The following is a 22230-nucleotide window of genomic DNA, read 5'->3' on the forward strand; positions in this document are numbered from 1 at the left end:
ATGCCTGCTGGACTTGCAGCTTATTTGATGAATGTCCTTCAAACCTGTAAAAAGGCCTTCCTTTTTTCCTTCAAGCAGTCAACTATAATTAATAAGACATTGTCAGTAAACCTGGCCTTCCTGTACCACGTTCTAACTATTGCATCTAAAATTTGCTCATTCCATAGTTGTGTTTACTCATTGTGCATTATTTATAACCCATACATGCCAAATGCTGGTTTAAAAAGTGACTAAACAACTTAATAGCCAGTTGTAATCAGATTAGCTGTTCTGTTCTGCATTAATATTAATATGCATCATACCTCAAAAATAGTACACTAAATAAAGTTGTGCTGACATGATTAAAAGAGTTAGAATTAACTCTTATTGAACTTCCTGTTAGAGCTGATTTCTTGCCCATTCATAATCAATGGACAGAAAATCTACCCTTTGTATACTGAATAAATTAGACCCCCTCTGCTACCATTCGAAGGTCTTCTGTGTTAACAAGTGAGTTGAACATTATCCGTTTCAGTCTAATCTACAGTGAGCACGGGTCCACTGCAACAAAAAAAAACACAATCTGGAGAAACTTTGTCAATCACACAATTTTATTGGTGAGAAAACTGGGGTTGAGACTGGAGACTCAAGTGCCTTTCTGAGCTCGTGGTTGGCCTACACTGCACCATTTCCGTGGTGATTACCAAAATGACACATTCCTTATTTGCAATCATTCCCATTATTAATATTGAGAGGATAAATGCAAAGTCTTTAGCTTCATAATACAGAGTAATTAAATGCTGAGGTAATTACTACAACCTTTACAAATACCACCTTTTGTTATATAATGTGTGCTCACCACAATATGAGTCAGTGTTAAATAAAAATGTCAAGTTTGTGGGGGGGCATTTAAATTATTCCTTTTTAATACTGAGCATTGTAGTATACCCTTTACTTACATTTGTTGAACAAAATAGAGCTATTTAGAGCATTGCTATATTTTTGATATATTATACCAATTGCACAGCTCCATGTCACATAATGAGAGAGAATTTATGGTTTTGCTTTTTGATCAAAACAGTCAAGTTGCAACATTAAAAAAACATTTTGTTGTACAAAATGGGTGAGACTTTGATCAAATAGAACAAGATATTAAAGTTGGAAATCAAAAGTGATTATTACATAAACGATTAATTTCAAAACTAATTGATTTAACATTTCTCAAGATTACTAGTTGTAAATCTATTTAAATCACTTATTGCATTTGAACTTGGCATCAATCAACAACTAAAATTATTTTTTTAATATTCTGCTAAAACATTGTGCACCTTCTAAATGTTTTTATTAATGAAAACACAATAATTGCAAAGAAGTAATACTTTGTTTTCCCCTACAGTGAGTTAGTGAGTTCCCACTATGATATGCTATTAGGAGATCTAGAGAGAAGATTAGGTACTAGAAATTACTGTTGTCGATTATTATGGACAAAGGCTTTTTATATTCATATAGCATTTCTTTGGCCACTATTTTAACCGCCGCATTAACTGGGATAACAGCTCTGTTAGAATAGCAGACAGCAGAATGACATGAGATCGTGTCCAGCTGCTAATATCACCAAAAGCAATTTATAGCCCTCTATGCTACTCTATAGAAATAGAGGGAAACTACAGGGTTACACACTCTTGAATGTTCTCACAATCTTAGTGGCCAGTCACAGAGAACCAGTGAAAGATGTCTTGGAGCAGATCTCCTTCCCAACCTTAGGTTAGGGATGGGTGTGTAGCACAGACAGGTACTTGAAATGGGAAGTGGAAGAAATCAATAAATAAGTAAACTGTTGAGACTATTAATTTGGATAAACTTCTAACTCTCATTCTAAATGGCACTTTCATGCACAAAAAATGTCAAATTATGTTAAATATTGGCTACAAAAAATTGCTGTTTTATTGCTAATAGTAAACAATTTCAGTTGGCAGATTTGTTTTACTCCTTCAAAAAAACGAATGTTTTAAATTATCAAACATTTGTGCTGTGATTATGTTTCACTGAAATCTTGAACAAAAATTGGGTTTGGAAGGTACTAATTGTGTACAGTGCTATAAAACTATTCACAAGGTTGGCTCATGCTGATAAGACATGCTTGTAGACACATAAAATAAAACACCAGTAACTGGCCAGAGGGTGGTTAAAGTTGTCGACCATAGGAGATTTGTTTGCAGCTGAAAATCACACTTATTTTGACAGCAATTATTCTGAACATTCCCAACAAAATAGTGTGTAAAAGCTACTGGGCTACTGAATAAGCCAGTACGCTTTCTGCAAAAGTTAAATTGTGATAGATATTTACAGTTTATGATGATTATCTCTTTTATGAGGCTTCAACAAAAGAGCCTCTGCTTTAGCACCTATTTTTATATATATTATAGAAATATAGATATTATATAAAAATGGCAGTGTAATGGTGACTGGAACCATTTGTTCAAATCAGTGTAGTGAAGTGATAACATTCTAATGTGAAGAAATGTCAGTAATACTTGTAAAAGTGGCCATTATGATGACTCGTAATACATTTTTATTAATAACACAAATCTATAGACTATTACCACATGTAGTTAGAAATCACTTTATTTTTACCATACCTATTTAGAAAATAATATAATCTGAGGTTCAGAACTGGCTTGTTTCTTTGACAATTAAGAATTGTTGTTTCCAATGAATGTAAGTTAACTAGTCTGGAAAGACTCCATCACTTGCAGATAAGAATAGTACCATGCTTGACATGGAATAACAATTGAAATTTTCTTATTTATTTTCTCTTCCTGTAAATTAAAAATAGTGAGCTATAATATGCGAGCAAGCCACAATCATACTCGTTTCATATAATGGTGCCAAATGCCTAGCTCCTGTTTCTGTTTTGTTTTGTTTTGATGCCTTGTGTCTGACTCCATGAGCCATCCTATAATACTTAAATTCTTAATGTAGCTTCTTCCATATGCTTCTCTTTAGATCACTCATGCATAGTGTCTGGCTGAGTTGATTAATGTAGGTGCATAAAATTGTGATTAATTGTGAAAGTGTCAGACTCATGGGCATTCCTACCTCAAATTAATAAACTGATAATTAACACCGCTAAATAGTTAAAATGCAAATATTTCTTGAAAAATATCAATCAATTTTATTATTTTTTTCTGTTTGACATCAAGGAAGTAACTAATACTATTACTCAAATGTGCAAATTAAATATAGTAAACATCACATGTATATATATTTTCTTAGCTTGTAGCCAAAACAAGAAGACATAATAACACAAATTTTATTTTTTTTCAGAAATAGGACTAGGATTCTATACATAGGTCAGATTGTGAAAGTTGGATTCAGCTGATTCTATTTTGATATTCAAATTTGAATGAATTAAAGATATTCCTGTGAGGTGGGTTGCAAACAAAAATGCTGTGTATCTGAGCGATAAAACAAAGGATCGTGCCTTTAATTCTCGCATGACCATGGATTTAGAGGTAAAATCAGCAGAAAAATATCTCTGCCCCATTTTCGTGAACCTCCTAGCAAAATGGTTCTAAAAAGCCATAAACAGCAGCCTGGGTACCAGTTAAATGCTATTTCTCCCTACTAGAAAATGTTATATAGTATGAGAATATCTAAAAGTTAATAACAGAATAGTATTGAACAAAATACTTATTTGTAATCCAGCGAAGAATTGCACTTCTGATGAGAAAATAAGTACAAACTTAAAAAGTGGAAGGAGTTTGTAACTTAATTTTAAATGAATTAATGTCATTAGTTGATATTGTTTTGCATTTATGGATAATATTTTAAAAGACTTATAGAAGCCTGATAGTTTAACATTTGATATATTAAAACAGTTGGCTTAAACCTGGTTGTTTAGCAGGGCAGTACTTATTGTAGATCATTTTTAATAACTTCTAAGATTGTGTCATGATGTTGCAGTTTTTAAATATGGGGGTGGTCAGCTTAAATAGGGGGTGGTAAGCTTATTGACATTAATAGTTGACCGGATATTTTAAGGCTGTGGAAAGCATTTTAGCATGTCATTCTAATAGTTCTTGATTTAAATATCAATGAAGCAAACACAGACAAGCTATGGACTTCAAAAACATTTCCTAAATAGGGGTGTACGTCAAAGAAGATACCACTAAACAGGTAATACATCTCAAATTCAATCAACAGGATAGTATTGATCAGAATATTTATTTGTAATCCAGCAAAGAATTACACTTATGATGAGTCAGTAGAAAATGATTTGGTTCAAGTGGCAGAAATATTAATCTCCTCCCTTAAGGGAGATAATTTTAAAACTTTTTTTTCTGTTCAATAATTGTCAAATAAAAACAAAAGCATGCAAAATACAAAGATTAAAAGAATTAGCTGAAAATGTCACATAAATCGGATGTGTAGTTATGTGAATACAACACAAATCTATTTCTATCTTGCCAATGGTGTCCATGATGACTGACCTTGTGGTTTTTGTTCAATGTCAAGCCTTAGATGTTTTTGAAATCCATGTATTAATGTTTTGTAATTTATTTCATCATTGCATTCACTTTGTGCAGGCTATGGTAAGTGCTTTATATGTGGTCTAATCTAGGTCTGATGAAGATCTATTAGTGATGAATAGACCATGAACCAAATTACACTGAACTAAACCAGGTCATGTAAAGTGTGGTATGAATCCCCACAGGCAACATTAATTATGCAGTTTCTTAACCTCTTATAGTGATTGAGATTTGCCATAACCTGGTAACTTCAAGTTTATAAAATAACAATTTGGGTTCTAAATTTTAGAGGCATCATTTTTGTAATCAATACCTTTTATCCAAATCCTATTGTAACAAAGTGTTGAAAGTGTCCTGTTTTACAGTGAAGCAAGAAAAGAGTTGTCTCAAAGTTAGCCAAGGCTTTAGTGATTTTTACTTGTGACACTTTTTTTATTGAGTTGTTAGATTTAATGAGCAGGTAGCCTGACTGCAAAGATTACAAAAATGACACTTTTGGCCCTGTCTGTAAGGATCTGTACCACATTATATGTTTGCCTAGTTTGGCTCATCTCATTTCAGGGTTCATGCACTCCTATTTCTAATGACATCTTTTCTTTCCATGTTTTTATTTTGTGCAGAATTGTTTGCATCAAATTAGATGATAAGGGCAGTAACATAGCTTTATCAATGACCAAGCAGTTTTTAGAAGCCATTGCCAGCTAAGCTGTTTTAAAGATGTTGTTTAAATGTGATTTAAATACCAGTGAATATTAAAATTCTTGATTGTAGCCCCAAATGTAGATTCCTTATGATGTACCAAACAATGTTTACTAACACTTTCTTCTGGGGTTGCCCTATTCTCGATCTTCACTTCATCCAATGTTTCACCAACAGTACTATTTTATGGGTCTTTCTAGACCGAAGTTCTTTCTACAAGCTGTAAATCTGGAAGCTATTGGCACACTAATGGAACTGTTTCTGATGTTCATACTCCAAAAGGATGCCAGGTTTTACAGATTCTGAAGGAATGAATAATATTATGATTGTAATATCAAGCAAAACTAACACAGGTAGCTATCTAATTCCTAAAGGAAAGGGGCTTTCTGTCATGAACCATTCTTAATGTAACTCGAGTTACTTGAGATCTGCCCTCTTTTGACATCTTTCCTTATGGTTTTTTTTTATCAGTTAATTAGAAATTCACTCTTATACCAAATGCAGCATCCACAAAATGCTGTATAATCAAGCTTCTGCCTTTAGTCTTCTTTCAGCTGATATATAGAGATGAGTCACGTTTTCATCTTCAGGTAATCATTACACAACATTACAACTAGTCTTACATTTTTGTTTTAAAAAAATCCATTGAAAGAAGTTTATTTTTACAGATTAAATGTGAAAAGTACTTGTTTAAAGAGTTGTTACAAGCTAAAATGCTTTAACAGTTATAAGCTTGTTGCTGGCAATAGGGTTCTACTGGTTGTTGAATAAGTAATGTTGCTTCCTTTTTGGGGGATTGGTCTCCCTGTTGCACTTGAGAAAGCAATATTTTACTGTATAATTTCAATTATTAAAAAACACCCAAAAAACACGTCATTTGCCAGTAAAAAAAAATGTTTGCTATCTCTTCTAATGTACAGGTAATTTATCTCTTTATTTATGTAGTCCTTGGTGCAGTCAAGAAAAGCTGGCATCACTTCTGCGCTGGCAACTCGTACTCTTAATGATGAAGAACTGGTAAGATGAGTTACTGTATGATTTTGTGCCAAATATAAATTATTTTTAAAAATTTAATTTTTGAGCCATCTGTGGAGGTTCCACACAAAAGTGTAGATGGTCATTTAAAGTTCATTTTTTTTGGTGGAGAAAGGAATTATCTAATTCCCAAAAGAAAGGATTAAGAACATGACCAAATGTAAGAATATATATAATGTAATTTCTCTGATATTTCCTTTGTCAATACTGTAGATCCACTGCTTCCAAAGAGCAAATCTTTCACTTGCAAATTTCAAAAGCTGTATTTATGCTTAGTCATTTCTCTCTGACAAATGTATGTAATGCAATCTCTTGGAGATTCTTTTTGTTAATCTTTTCTGGCCTACAAACCCTGCACTATTTTGTATCAACCCTTCGGGTCCCATTGGAGGAAGAATTATCTTCTGGCATCAGAAACAGTACAACCATTGATTGTTGTTATTAAATGCTTCAGTGTACATTTGAAAATTAAGACCCTCAGAGGTTTGAAAACTATTGTGGCTCAAACACCTCCTTACTATTTTGGCAATCACATTACATTGATTAAAAATCCCAAGTTTTTTTTGCTCCAATTTTTTTTCACTTCCTTTCTCTCCTGAAGACACAAACTCCTTGCAAGAGTACAGTTCTACAGACACAATGGGCTCGATTTTACCATCTGGTTTCCTGTGGGTTTCCAGCGGGGGGGCCCCGAAAATCCCGATATCCATTCACGTGACCGGATCGCGCCACGATCCCGACCACTTCCGGGTTCCCCGATGACGTGCGGGGCTGCGTGCGCGGCCCCCGCTGGTGGGAATCCCGCAGGCAATTAAAGCCAGCGGGGTTCCACTTGTGTACTTACCTTGCTTGTTGAGGTCATTAAATGAGCTGAATCAGCTGTCAAAACAGGAAGTGTGGGATTTTACCTTCAACGCAGTGTTTCACACACTGGGGGAAACAGTCTCCCTCCAACCAGGCGTGTTGCAGCCAGCAGCCTGTGGCAGCTGCCAAGGTGCACTCCACGGGGGTGGCGGGGGGGGAGAGCCCTCACCCACGCAGGAGGCCACCGCGTCACATAGGGCAACCCCTGCCCCCCACCACCCCCCGCCAAGCCAGAGGACAGACCGACGCGAAACCGCAGCCCCAGTCCGAGGAACCACCCACCTACCCTTCACAACCCCTCAGACCAACACCTGCCAGATGGGTGGTGCGTGGACACCCTCGGAGGACGAACAGCACGACCAGCCCCAGCAGCCTCGCAGTCCACGCCGTCCGCCGCAGAGACGTGGAGCCCCCCAACACAGTGCTGTTGCACGCCCACCTGCACAGCAGGAGGGAGGGCAACCACAGAGAGAGATGCGTCGCAGAGGGCACTACCCTCACCACAGGGTCCACAGACCGAGGTGCAGCTCCCCGGACCTCTCCGAGCAGCAGTGCACACGGAGGCGCAGATTCACTCGACATGTAGTCGTGGAGATCTGCAGGCTCTTTCATGCCGAGCTGCTCCTGGCTGGCCCCAGCACCATCTGCTTACCTGTCGCTGCCAAAGTCACCACTGCCCTCCACAACTTCTCCGCATCCTTCCAGGGTGCAGCCGGGTACACCGCCGATGTCTCTGTCGTCTGCGCGGAAGAGCCCTGCAAATACACCTGCACCTACTCTGCAGTAACACAATGGGTGGCATCAGTGGTGGGTCCTCATAGTGATACCCAGGAGCGGGCATTATTGGACACAACAGACAGGATTCGCGGAGACATGGCAGTGATGGTGCCAATATAATGTGTGCTGTTTGTTGCTCTGAAATTCAATATAGGTAACACCCATGGCAAACCCTCAGACACCCTTGTGCATCCCCTTCATGCTCACGACACGTTTGCCTTACGCTGCCTACTGCACATATGTGATGCATGCCCTGTGGCTGCAGCACAGGTGGTGGCAGGTTGAGTGAGGCTGGCCATGAGGGAGATGCACGAGAGGGTGAGTATGGGATAGAGCCATGAGATTGTATGAGGATTGGGTTGCGTGTTAGTGGCGGGGTGAGTACTGGCGAGGTGAGTAGGTGCAGGTAAGATGAGGATGGGGTTTGAGTGGGTATGAGGGGTGATGTGACAGAGTAGTGTTGGCGGTGCCGAAGGAGATGTGGGGTGGGGGCAGTGTTGTGGCAGACGGAGTGTAGGGGAAAGACTACGTGTTCTCACTGTGGCTGACCTACTGCGGTCATTGGTGCGCCTCCTGCACTGTATGCAGGTGGGCAATATGTTGGTGGCGCAGGTGACCCCCTCTGCCACCTCGAGCCAGGCCTTCTTGGTGGCAGAGGCAGGCCGCTTCCTCCCGCCTGCCGGGTGGAAGATCTCTGTCCTCCCCCTCCTCCTCACCCCATCTGATGATACCTGGGGTGAGGCATCATTAAACTGGGAGCAGCCTTCCCCCTGGGCTGCTCCATGCTGTAATTTGTTCCATTGGTTGCAGCATCTGTCAGTGGAGGACTGCCCCTTTAACTAGAGAGCCTCCAGCTGACAGATCGTACTGCGCATGCGCAGCCCACCTGACGCGCAGACCAGCAGCGCGGACCCCGGAGGAGCAGGTAAGTGGCTCCAATTAGTGGATTGCCTGCTACGATCGCGCGGGCAACCCACTAATTTCACCGGGCGCGGAGGCCACGCACCCGAAACCCAACCCGCCGGAAACCCGCAGGCCTGCTAAAATCAGGCCCAATGTGTCCTCCCAGATCTTGCCCAAGTTGCCATTATTCATATGTGAATTTTGAGAGTGAGAATCAGTAAGTGATTGAGTCATCGGGAACTCTTTGCCTTTTTTTAAAAACTGATTCTTTAGCCCCGATTTTAACCCGGGGCGGGTGTTGCGATGTGCGGGGGCTGGGGCAAGAGGGAAGCGCCCATAATGACACCAGCATGAGGCCCAGGCCATTTTAACTCCCGGGGTCCTCATTTGAACGTGGCAATGCTAAGTCCCGCCTGAAGCCGGGGGCAATAATGTGGAGGCCGGCAGGCGGGAGTGGGATTTCACTGCCAGGGATCCATGGGAATGATCCCCTGCACTAAGGTAAGTAGGCTTAGGGGGACCGGTGTCCGGAGGTGATCAGGGGAGGAGGAGAAGTTTGTGGCAGAGGAGGCCCAAGGTTTCCTTATTGGGTGCAGAGGGCCTCATATATTGCCCAAAACACGGCTGTTAAAATGACGTGAAGCACAAGTGCAGCACAAACAGACCTTAAAATCAGGCCTTTTGTATCTTAGGTATTCTGACAGTCACAAATTACGAAGTAATTTGTTGATGTCATTTAGTTCTTCAAGAACTATTGTAACACATATTTTGATTTAGAAAATGTAATACTGTGTGCAGTTTAACATTTATTTGGCGAGGAGAATTGTTCAGAAATTATTTTATACCATCTCCGTTAATCATAGTAGATACAGCACAGGACGAGACCATTCGGCTCATTGTGCCTGTACCGGCTCTTTGAAAGAGCTATCCAATTAGTCCCATCCCCCTGCCTTTTCCCCATAAGTCTGTAAATTTTTGCCTTCAAATATATATCCAATTCCCTTTTGAAAGTTACTATTGAATCTGCTTCCACCACCCTTTCAGGCAGTGAATTCCAGATCATTACAACTCGTTGCATAAAAAAATGTTTCCACATGTCACCTCTGGCTCTTTTGTCCATCATCTTAAATCTATGTCCTCTGGTTGCCGATCCTTCTGTCACCGGAAACAGTTTCTCCTTGTATACTCAATCAAAACTGTTGATGATTTTGAAAACCTCTATCAACTCTCCCCATAACCTTCTCTGTTCTGAGGAGAACAACCTCAGCTTCTTCAGTCTCTCCACATAACTGAAGCCCCTCATCCCTGGTACCATTCTAGTAAATCTCTTTTGCACCCTCTGTAAGGCCTTGACATCCTTCCTAAAATGTGGTGCCCAGAATTGAACACACTACTCCAGCTGAGGCCTAACCAATGTTTAATAAAAGTTTAGCATAACTTCCTTGCGTTTGTACTCTATGCCTCTATTAATAAAGCCCAGGGTCCCATATGCTTTTTAACAGCCTTCTCAACTTGTCCTGCCACCTTCAAAGATTTGTGTACGTGCACTCCCAGATCTGTGTGTTCCTGCAGCCCCTTTAAAATTGTACCATTTAGTTTATATTGCCTCTCCCCATTCTTCCTACCAAAATGTATCACTTCATACTTCTCTGCGTTAAATTTAATCTGCCATGTGTTTGCCCATTTCACCAGTCTGTCTATGTCCTCCTGAAGTCTGTTACTACCCTCCACATTGTTCACTACATTTCCGAGTTTCGCGTCATCTGCAAACTTTGAAATTATGCCTTCTATAACCAAGTCCAGGTCAATAATATATATCAAAAAGAGCAGTAGTCCTAATACTGACCCCTGGGGAACACCACTGTGTGCTTCCTTCCAGTCTGAAAAACAACCATTCACCACTACTCTCTGTTTTCTGACCCTTAGCCAATTTTTGTATCCACGCTGCTACTGTCCCTTTAATCCAATGGGCTTTAATTTTGCTAACAAGTCTATTATGTGGTACTTTATCAACTGCCTTTTGAAAGTCCATATACACATTATCAACTGCAATTCCCTCATCAACCCTCTCCGTTACTTTATCAAAGAACTCAATCAAGTTAGTCAAACACTATTTTTCTGTAACAAATCCGTGCTAACTTTCATTTATTAGCCCATACTTTTCAAGTGCCCAATTAATTTTATCCTGGATTATTGTCGCTAAAAGTTTCCCCTCCACCGACGTTAGGTTGACTGGCCTGTAATTGCCAGGTTTATTCCTCTCCCCTTGTTTGAACAGGGGTGTAACATTTGCAATTCTTCAGTCCTCCAGCACCACCCCCATACCTAAGGAGGATTAGAAGATTGTGGTCAGTGCCTCTGCAGTTTCCACCTTACTTCCCTCAGTAACCTAGGATGCATCCCATCTGGACCGGGTGACTTTTCTACTTTGAGTACTACCAATCTTTTAAGTACCTCCTCTTTAACTATTTTATCCTATCCAATATCGCTACTACCTTCTCCTTTACTGGTACAAATGGCAGCATCCTCTTCTCTAGTGAAGACGGATGCGATGTATTCATTTAGTACCTCAGCCATGCCCTCTGCCTCTACAAGAAGATCTTTTTTGTCCCTAATCGGTCCCACCCTTCCTTTGACTACCCTTTTACTATTTATATGTTTATAAAAGACTTTTGGGTTTCCTTTTACCTTAGCTGCTAATCTATTCTCATACTCTCTCCTTGCCTTGCTTATTCCCTATTTTATATGTCCCCTGTACTTTCTGTAACATTAAATACCAAGGTTTACAAAAATTCAGATTTCTGACGTTCAGTTCCATTTTACATTCATTGTTGGTGAATTATTGCCCTTGGGTGAAAATTTGTCGTTTTGTATTATATGGCATGTTCTCGAATGAGACCATTCTAAAATGTTAATTAGAACTTACATGCAGCCTAATATGCTGCCATTATTTTCAAGCTTCAATGCTGGAAAGGAAAATAGGTACCCAATACGAAACTAGGGTAGCCAAATAAGCTGTGAGAGATCCGTAAGTTCACAACATACATACTGATAAGGAAGGTCATTCAGCCCATCCTAGCTCACCTATCCAGAAAGAATCTACAGTCCCCCCCCCCAGCCTCCAAATGTTTCCTAAACAATATTTTTGCAACTAACGATCTATCCAGAAATCTATTTATATGAAGAGCTTCCTAACGTCACTTGCTTATCAGTACTCTGTACAATTTCTCCAATTATTCCTCTGTTTCCAGAAACCTTAAGATCAATTTCATAAGATAAATGTCTTTGTCTTTGTTACAGTTTTCTCTTATGGCATCCTGTTGTAATGCTAGTAATAATATATTTTAAAAAAAAGTCCAGAATGATTTCCTCCAGTAGTATAGAATTAATAATCCTCTCATTTTGAGAGGAAAAGGTACAGATGCTTTCAAGGCAAAGCTCCAACATTGAGAAATTCTCAGACTTATGAACTAGAAGAGTGAGACTAATCATAAACCCATTTAAACGAGTAAAGCTATGTTTAGTTTTAAGATGAGATACGTGAAAATTAAAACCCATGGCATTAAAAGGGCAGTGGCAGCTCAGATACAAAATTGGCTAATGGTCAGAAAACGAAGTAGTGGTGAATGGTTGTTTTTCAGACTGGAGGGAAGTATACAGTGGTGTTCCCCAGGGATCAGTATTAGGACTACAGCTCTTTCTGATCTATATTAATGACCTGGACTTGGGTGTAGAAGGTATAATTTCGAAGTTTGCAGAAGACACGAAACTCTGAAATGTAGTGAACAATGTGCAGGATAGTAACAGACTTCAGGAGGAGATAGACAGACTGGTGAAATGGGCAGACACTCAGCAGATTAAATTTAATGCAGAGAAGTGTGAAGTGATACATTTTGGTAGGAAGAATGAGGAGAGGCAATATAAACTAAATGGTACAATTTTAAAGGGGGTACAGGAACAGAGAGACCTGAGAGTGCACATACACAAATCTTTGAAGGTGACAGGACAGGTTGAGAAGGCTGTTAAAGTATATGGGATCCTGGGCTTTATTATTAGAGGCATAGAGTACAAACGCAAGGAAGTTATGCTAAACCTTTAAAACACTGGTTAGGCCTCAGCTGGAGTATTGTGTTCAATTCTGGGCACCACATTTTAGGAAGGATGTCAGGGCCTTAGAGAGGGTACGGAAGAGATTTACCAGAATGGTACCAGGGATGAGGGGCTTCAGTTATGTGGAGGGACTAAAGAAGCTGGGGTTGTTCTCCTTAGACCAGAGAAGGTTAAGGGGAGACTTGATAGGGGTGTTCAAAATCATCAACGGTTTTGATAGAGTAAATAAGGAGAAACTGTTTCCAGTGACAGAAGGATCGGTAACCAGATGACATAGATTTACGGTGATCAGCAAAAGAGCCAGAGATGACATAAGAAAACATTTTTTTACGCAGCGCATTGTCATGATCTGGAATTCACTGCCTGAAAGGATGGTGGAAGCAGATTCACTAGTAACTTTCAAAAGGCAATTGAATTACAGGTCTATGGGAGAAGAGCAGGGGAGTGGGACTAATTGTTTAGCTCTATCAAAGAGCAGGCATGATGTGCTGTACCTACTATGATACTAAAACAGGTCAGGTCTTTCCACCAAAGTAAGTAAATCTCATTCTAAATGAGTGACACTTTACAGACCTGCTTGAAGACTCCGGTTCCATCAGAGAAAGGAGTCCTTTCCGTATCTTTTTTGAGTAAAAGGAAGTTTGGTGGTGGGCTATTTTACTTCACCACTTTCATTTTTGATCATGTACGCACCACTGAGCTGAACCGCTTGTGATGGTTGTCAATGAAAATGAAAAAACTGTGCTATCTCAAGAAATTAGGAATTTTTATACAATGGTGCTAATATCATTTATCCCACAACTCACGATGCGTAGTTTAGTGTCATTGCAGTCGAAGTATCAGGCTGCTATGGGATGAAAGTTGTGCTTCACTTGAAAGTTTTTAGGCAGTTCATTACTCAGTTGGTATCAGATCATTTACTGCAATAGTTTAAAATCCTGTATCAACCTAATGTGAGGGACTAGCTACAATACAGCCAGGAGGAGAGTTAGCAAAGTTTTTTTTAAAAATGACCTTCTTATTCATTGTTATATACAGAACAAAAAATGTTTTTTGATGCTATCCTCCATACAGCAGAAGATATGACTAATGAAAGATTTCTGTTATGCTAGAAAAACCATGTTTACAAGAAGACCTTGCAAGCCTTAATCTACCCTATTTCTTGCACAACACCACACAATTTTGAAGTGTGGACAGCAACCACTCCCACCTATTGCTATGAATGTGAAGGCTTGTTGTGGGGGATCGCTCGCCAGGGAATGCGTTGCACTGAATGTGGGGTCAAATGTCATGAAAAGTGCCAAGATCTTCTCAATGCAGATTGTTTACAGCGTAAGTCACTTGCATGGAATTTTTTCCCATCCGGAGCTTTTTAATGTGCTGTTAAATGATTAATATTCTATATAATAACTATAGGTATTCAAAGCAGTTGGACCATTTGAACTATTTCATCAGCAAAACCATTTTTAAAAATATGTTTGTATTCCAAATACATTGAGTTTTCATCTCTTTGAAGGATACCCAAATCCTCCATCAGTTATCAAGGCAGGATGGTTGGACTCGAATATTTTTCAGTCCAACTTAAGTATAACTCATTGATGAGCAGATTGTAGCAATGTTTCAGGTTGGATGAGGCAGCTTTTCCTCTCTTGAGGTGGAACACATTGCTTCCACACACCACTGTTAGGCGGCCTACAATAGAACAGAGAACTTCACGGTTAATTTCAAGTGATAACTGTGGGACTCAACCTGCTGTACTATTGGTTAGAATCATAGAATCTTACAGCACAAAAGGAGGCCATTTGGCCCGTCATGCCGATGCCTGGTCTTTGAACGAGCTGTCCAATATAGTCCCATACCCCAGCTTTTTCCCCATAACTCTGCCAATTAGTCCTCTTCAAGTACATATCCAATTGCCTTTTGAAAGTTCCTATGGAATCTGATTCCACCACCCTTTTAGGTAATGAATTCCAGATCTTAACAACCCTCTGTGTGAAAAAATTTTTCCTCCGTTCCCCTCTAGTTCTTTTGCCAATTACTTTAAATCTATGACCTCTGGTTACCGACCCACTTGCCAGAGGAAACAGTTTCTCCCTACTTGCTCTGTCAAGACCCCTCATAATTTTGAATACATCTATTAAGTCTCCCCTTAACCTTCTCTGCTCTAAGGAGAACAATCCCAGCTTCTCTAATCTCTCCACATAACTTGAAGTCCCTCATCCCTGATATCATCCTGGTAAACCTCCTCTGTACCCTCTCCAAGGCCTTGACATCCTTCCTAAAGTGTGGTGCCCAGAATTGAACACAATACTCCAACTGAGGCCTATTAAAGTGATTTGTAAAGGTTTAGCATGACTTCCTTGTTCTTGTATTCAATGCTGCTATTTACAAAACCTAGTATCCCATACGCTTTCTTAACCGCCATATCAACTTGTCCTGCCGCCTTCAAAGATTTGTGAAAGTGCACCCCCAGGTTCTTCTGTTCTCGCACCCCCCTCAAAATAGTACCATTTAGATTATACTACCTCTCCATGTTATTCCTCCCAAAGTGCATCACTTCACACTTGTCCGCATTAAATTGCATCTGCCATGTGTCTGCCCATTTCACCATTCTGCCTATGTCCTCCTGAAGTCTGCTACTATCCTCCTCACTATCTACTACGTTGAAAAGTTTTGTATCATCCACAAACTTTGAAATTATACTCCCCATACCCAAGTCCAGGTCATTTATGTATAACAAGAAAGACAATGGTCCTAATACCGGCCCCTGGGGGACCCCACTGCATACTTCTCTCCAGTCAAAAAAAAATCTGTTCACCACTACTCTCTGCCTCCTATCTCTTAGCCAATTACATACCCAAGTTACCACCATCCCTTTTTTACCGTGTGCTTCTATTTTCCAAATAAGTCGGTTACGTGGTACTTCATCAAATGCTTTTTGAAAGTCCACATCTACTGCACTATTTTCATCACCCCCTCTGGTTGGAAGAAAAAGATATGTTATCAGTTGCTCTACTGTGTCACTCTAGCCATCTTGATAATGTTGAATAAGAGTTGGCCAGCAATTTCGCTAGATTAGATTGTTGTCTGTGCATATGCATTGATGTATTTTTAGTAAATTTAAAACTGGAACTTGTGTGAACAATTTAAGTAAATTGGTGTTCAAGATAAACAAATGAAATTTTGCATATCTTCGAAGCAGCTAAAAGTGCCACAAAGAAGGTGTTCAAATAATTTTAAAAAAAATCAGATCATAAATTGAAAGGCCAGACAGTAGTGCACATTATTTGAAAGTTATTTAAAAGCCTAGGTGAAGGACAAGGCTTTATTATTAATAAAAAGTCGAAAAACATGATTATTGAAGTCACATTTGAAAAAAATGACAACAGTCACTGGCAAAGTTTAGATATGATGAGTCTTTCAGCATATTAATAAATTGACAAATTTATGATGTTTGAAAAGGTGTTGCCATCATATATGAGCTAAGGTATAATAGATAATGTAAGATTTCTTTTTGTATTTAGGCTATTTTTTTAATAAAGTTTGGTTGTGTCCATCTTTTGGAGAAGATTTTTTGGACCTTCAAAGTAATTTGTTGCATGTTTTTTCCCATTTGCTCTCAGTCTTCCCAATGCAATACTGCACACCCTACACCTTGGGCCTCCATCAGTTCCAATCTAGCAGTGATTCTTGTATATCATGTGACTGTGACTGTGGTAAACTATCCCTTCTCTTCCTTCTCGACCTGTCTGCAGCTTTTGATGTGGTTGACCACACCCAACCTCACAAGCGATTTGACATGTCAATTTACATGGTTTAGAATCTTACCGTACATTTAGTAAACAACTGTTCCAGTACTCCATCATATTTAAAATAGTGTTACATTTCTTCTACTAATACTAATACTTCTAACTTAATTTCAGGTGCTGCTGAAAAGAGTTCAAAACACGGAGCAGAAGATCGAACACAAAATATTATTATGGTCCTAAAGGACCGAATGAAAATCAGAGAAAGAAATAAGCCAGAAATCTTTGAGCTCATCCAGGAGGTGTTTGCACTTCCAAAATCAACACATGCACAACAGATGAAGGCCATTAAACAGAGTGTACTGGATGGTACATCAAAGTGGTCAGCAAAAATCAATATCACTGGTAGGCGTTGTTAATTTTGTTACAGAAAATGAAATGAGCATCTATGTTTTAACCTCCTACACAGATTGTAGGTGCAGATTGTACATCTGTTCTCTATTAACTCTTTGGTACCAAATGTCCTTTACAGTTCTATTTTTATAACAGCTGTAAAGAATGGTAGATTTAGAAGGTTGTTTGTTACAAAGTATAATCAGAAACATTCAGATCCTGAACGTTCAGATTCAGAATTCTTTTCACTTCTCCTGCTCTTAACTTTTCATTTCTCCTGCTCAATACTTCCTGATTCAAAATGGTTCTCAAATAAATTATATAATTGTTATTTAGGTGTTGGAAAAGACTATCAACTCTCAACGGATGCAGGAAAAAAAATTCAGGAATTACTCTTGCGTCGATGGTATCATTATGATACTTAATTTGTCTTTTTTTTCGTTGTCCTACATAATCCAACTCAAATTTAAAAGATCCAGTCACCTTGTCCAATACAACATTGGCTGGAGCACCAATTAAACCTTAATTCATCTCAAGGTTATCAAGGACTGAACAGGAGACAATTTAGATGTATTACGAACAATTACTATGTTTCACTGCTTCTAAGCAGATAAAGATAATACTATTCTCTACATAATTATCACGAACAGTACAATAACTTGGTTTCAGAATTCTAACACCACAGCATTAGCTGGGATCAACATAACATATCCAAACTCATTTTCAGCATTACAGTATCACAGTCTAAGTTTCATTCAATTTTGAGGATTATATCAAGTGCTTGGCAAGGTTAACTTTGTTAATATATAATTCAAGGTTGCATTGGAATGCTTCAAGTTTTATGTTACCATTTGGGTGGTAGTATAAAGACGTACAGCCTATTTTATCAGGTTGCAGTTAAGAAAAGTTCAGTCTTCCTCTGTGGTGTGCTGTTTCCACCTCCGAGTATATCATGGTCAAAAGTCTATAATCTTCTTTCCTGGTTTGTCAATGGCCTTGTTCTTTTCCTAATTTCTAGCTAATGTCCTGCATGTTCTTGAAATGCTGCCATATATTTCTTCTACTTCCAATAACGTACAATACTGATTTAACTGCATTATACACTTCTACTTCTAAATGTTCTGATCCACCTAGAATTCTTTTCACTTCTTTTCCTGCACTTAACCTTTTTCATTTATCCTGCTCAAATTTCTTAAACAACGAAGAGAAAAACCTGCCATTTTAAAAGAGGTCCTTCCTGCAGTTAGCTCTACATGTTGCTGGGCGAGTTCAGCAGGCGGCGAGTCATGCACTGAGCCATACCAAAATCAAAAACGTGTCCTGCAAGAAGCTCAGGCCTCTAATTAAATAATCCAGACGTGCGCTCTGGATGCCAAGTGCAGTTGCCCATACCAATGTGGCGGGTGGCATACTTTCGACTCACAATGAGCGTGCGCTTCCTGCCCGCCTTATTGGAAGCTTAGGAGGCTAATTATTACGTGAACAACAGGCGCTGCATGGCTGATTTTCCAGGCCTTTCTTTTCTATGCAGGGTTCAAATTGAGTTAAAATACCAACTTCTCGTATGCTTTCAAATGCATCTAGAAAAGTTAACCCTGTAGAATCAGATTTGTCACATTTTCTCCTACATAGCACAGGACTCATCTGTAATTAGTGCTGGAAGATTTTCTTTAACTTATTGACCTGGATTTGAAATGGCTGCAAGGATTAATTGCTTGGGCCCGATATTAGGAGGGAGACGGGTTGGTAGCGGGGGGTCGACTGGGTGTGTGGGTAACGCACCCAGTGAAATTGGGGTGCTCCGCACGCGATCACAACCTAATTGAAGACACTTAAGCGTGCTTCCGGGTTTCCCGTTCTAGACCTGCGCAGCGGGCGCACTGCACACCCGCATCACAGGCTGTCAGCAGGAAGAGCCCTATTTAAAGGGGCAGTCCTCCAATGCTCCTCCTGCAGCAACCAACCAAATTGGCAGCATGGAGCAGCCCAGAGGCAAGGCTGCTCCATGGTTCTCAGACTCCTCACTCCAGGTGCTGCTCGATGGGGTCAGGAGGAGGAGGGAAACGTTTTTCCCAGCGGACGGGAGGAAGTGGCCTGCCTCTGCCACCAAGAAGGTCTGGCTCGAGGTGATCACCAGCAGCAGTAACATCTCCCGAACCTGGGTCCAGTGCAGGAAGCGCTTTAATGACCTAACCAGGTCAGCCAAAATGAGTATACTTACGCATTCTCCCACACTCCGTCTTCCATATCACCTCCACCACCACACAACTCCTTCTGCACTGCCACCACAACGCTCTCGCATCACTCCTCACATCTACTCAACCATCATCCTCACCTTGCCTGCACTTACTCACTGCCCCAGTTCCCATTCGAACACTACCACGCAACCCAATCCTCATACAATCTCACAGCTATGTCTCACATGCATCCTCCCATGCATCTCCCTCACGGTCACCTCCACCCACACCAATGCATGCAGAAGGTTACTATGCAACTATCACTCAATCACGCCTCTCTGTGTTTTGCCTTAATAGGAGAAGAGATGCCAGAAGGCCCAGGAGAGGGATGATGGCGAAAGGGGACATGGAAGTGGGGACGCCACTCAAAGCGCTTCCACGTCTCACCCGTTGCCTCCCTCTCAACCAGTACCCGCTGTGCTGCCTCCTCTCCAGGTGCTCAAGTCTGCCCCTGCACAGGTGCAGGTGGAGCAGTCTTTGGAAGGGTCCTCACGGGCACCGAAACCCAGAGGGCGTCCGCGCAAAGCATCTCATCGGCCAGGGCATGGATAAGAGCATCCTGCCACTACCTCTGCTGAAGCCACTGGGGTAGCGCCACGTAGGGGTTCCTGTAAACGTAAGGCGAAGGTTTTGTGAGCACAAAGGGGATGCACAAGGGTGTAAGACAGAATGTCATGTTTTTGATTTACTTTTGTTTGTTTTGCAAAAAAACATAAAAATTTGTTATCACCACTACTGCCACATCTTTGCAAATCTTGTCTGGTTTGTGCAATAATGCCCTTTCCTGAGGATCACCATGAAGACCCACACCTGATGCCATCCATTGTGACACTGCAGAGTGGGTGTAGGTGTATTTGCAGGGCTCTTTTGTGCAGACGACTGACAGACGCCGGCGATGTCCCCGGTGGCACCCTGGAAGGATGTGGAGGAGAAGTTGTTGAGGGCAGCGGTGACTTTGACAGCGACAGGTAAGAAGATGGTGCTTGGGCCAGCCAGGAGCAGCTCGGCATGAAGGAGGCTGCAGATGTCCATGACTACATGTCGAGTGACTCTGAGCCTCCGTGTGCACTGCTTCTCAGAGAGGTCCGGAAAGCTGAGCCTCAGTCTGTAGACCCTGTGACGAGGGTAGTGCCTTCTGCGACGCATCTCTCTCTGCGGTTGCCCTCCCTCCTGCTGTGCAGGTGGATATGTCACAGCACTGTGTTGTGGAGCTCCATGTGTCAGAGGTGGACGGCGAGGCTGGTGATGCTGTTCTTCCTCCGAGGAGGTCATGACTGCAGCTATGGCGGCCCCCATCTGGAAGATGTACATTTGAGGAGGTCCACAAGGTACGTAAATGTGTCATCACACCGGGGTTGAGGTTGCAAGTTTGTGATTTTTTGTGTTAGGAGGAGGGTGGTGCAGGCCAAACTTTGTCCAAAGTGACAGAGTGGCCTCCTGCAATGAGTGAGGGTCTCCCCCCCCCCCCCCCCCCGCCCCCCCCCACCCCCCGCACCTGTCAAATGGACCTTTGCAGCTGCCACAGACTGATGGCTGCAACGCGTCCATTTCAACTGGGAGTGTTTCCCCCAGTACAGGAAACACGCTCAGTTGACCTGAAAATCCCACCCCTCCTAAAATATCCTCCAAATCAGGTTTCCTGACGACCAGAAGCATCAAATTAACTGATTAAAGTGGGATCCCGCCGGCTTTAAGTGGGCGGGTTGGAACCGGGTTCCGGACCCACCGCGGGAATCCCCAATTTTCGGACCACCCCGCCACGAACGCACCCGCTCGGACATCTGAAAATCGAGCCCTATATCTCCCTGATATCTTTTAAAGATCACATAAGGATGTTCCTAAGATATTCTGAAAGTACTTTTCGTAGTGAAAACAACCCAAAACAAAAATAGCCAATATGATCTTTACTAGAGTAACAGAGGAAATATTCTAGAAATACTATACTTTAGCTGAATGAGTAGAATTGTTAAAAAAGAAAAGTATTCCCACAAGTTTACCTTGCCCTTTGAGGCAACAAATGCAAGATTTCACTTCTCCCCGAAAATGTGTTTTGTGCCTATTGAATGTGGCTATTTAAGTCTTCAATCTCAGTAACCCTAATAATCTTCAGGTCTAGTACGAATACGGTTATATTATTTGTTTCTGAACAATGAAATTTGTGGTTGAAATAAGGTTCAGGCAGCAATTCATCCCAAAGCTGATTGGAAACTTTGCTAATGGCTTCTTTACATAGCCTGTACTAGTTTGACACTAATACTTGCTTTAGAATAAATTGAGCCAACAGCACTGAGATACATGCTGTACTCGAGCAAAGCAAAGCTAGTCTCAAGTTCAAGTGATGTGAGACTACCTAGACAAATTGGTGACTTCAAACCACAGTTATACTGCAGTTTCTGTCGTGGTGTAAAATGAAAAGTAAGTCGGCCGAATGGCCTCCTTCCGTGCTGTAACCTTTCTATGATAAGTTGGACTGAGTCACTAACTGCTATATAAATGGGCCCGTGATTCAATACATTAATAAAGAAATGGCAAATATGTTTAGCCAGCTGTAACAAAAGTACTGACAGTCTCTGCAAACATTATGTTGAAGCAGTTCCACTGTAGTAATTACAATAAATATGACATTTCAGCTTCAATTAATTGGCCAATTGCATAACCATAAAAATCAATAGAGCAATTTTATAAACATAAAAGCCACATTACTAATTATTTAATAATTTAGGGCCTGTTGAACTCTGAAATTTTTCATAGCTAGTATCTCTGCTGAGGGTTGATAACATTAAAGCTGTCTTATGCATGTGTTACCTTATGGGGCAAACAAAGGTTAGTGATTTAAAAATGGTTACAAAATATACAGTATTACAGTGCAAAGCAAGATCCATAGTATGTTCTTCATAGAGCTAAATAAATAAAGGGTAAGAAGGCTTAAAACAACTTTCATTTAATAAAGATAAT

General features: G+C 40.7%; 1 protein-coding gene across 1 annotated transcript in view; it reads left to right on the plus strand.

Moving 5' to 3' along the window:
• Positions 1-22230, plus strand: part of unc13a (unc-13 homolog A (C. elegans)) — a 340969-nt gene that overhangs the window by 153639 nt on the left and 165100 nt on the right. Inside the window, exons 15-18 of the mRNA XM_067968623.1 lie at positions 4569-4574; positions 6156-6227; positions 14012-14231; positions 16823-17050. Coding sequence (XP_067824724.1) covers positions 4569-4574; positions 6156-6227; positions 14012-14231; positions 16823-17050 — 526 coding nt within the window. The remainder of the gene's footprint in view (positions 1-4568; positions 4575-6155; positions 6228-14011; positions 14232-16822; positions 17051-22230) is intronic.

This window comes from Heptranchias perlo, chromosome 29, assembly GCF_035084215.1.
Source record: "Heptranchias perlo isolate sHepPer1 chromosome 29, sHepPer1.hap1, whole genome shotgun sequence".
NCBI classification, from domain to species: domain Eukaryota; kingdom Metazoa; phylum Chordata; class Chondrichthyes; order Hexanchiformes; family Hexanchidae; genus Heptranchias; species Heptranchias perlo.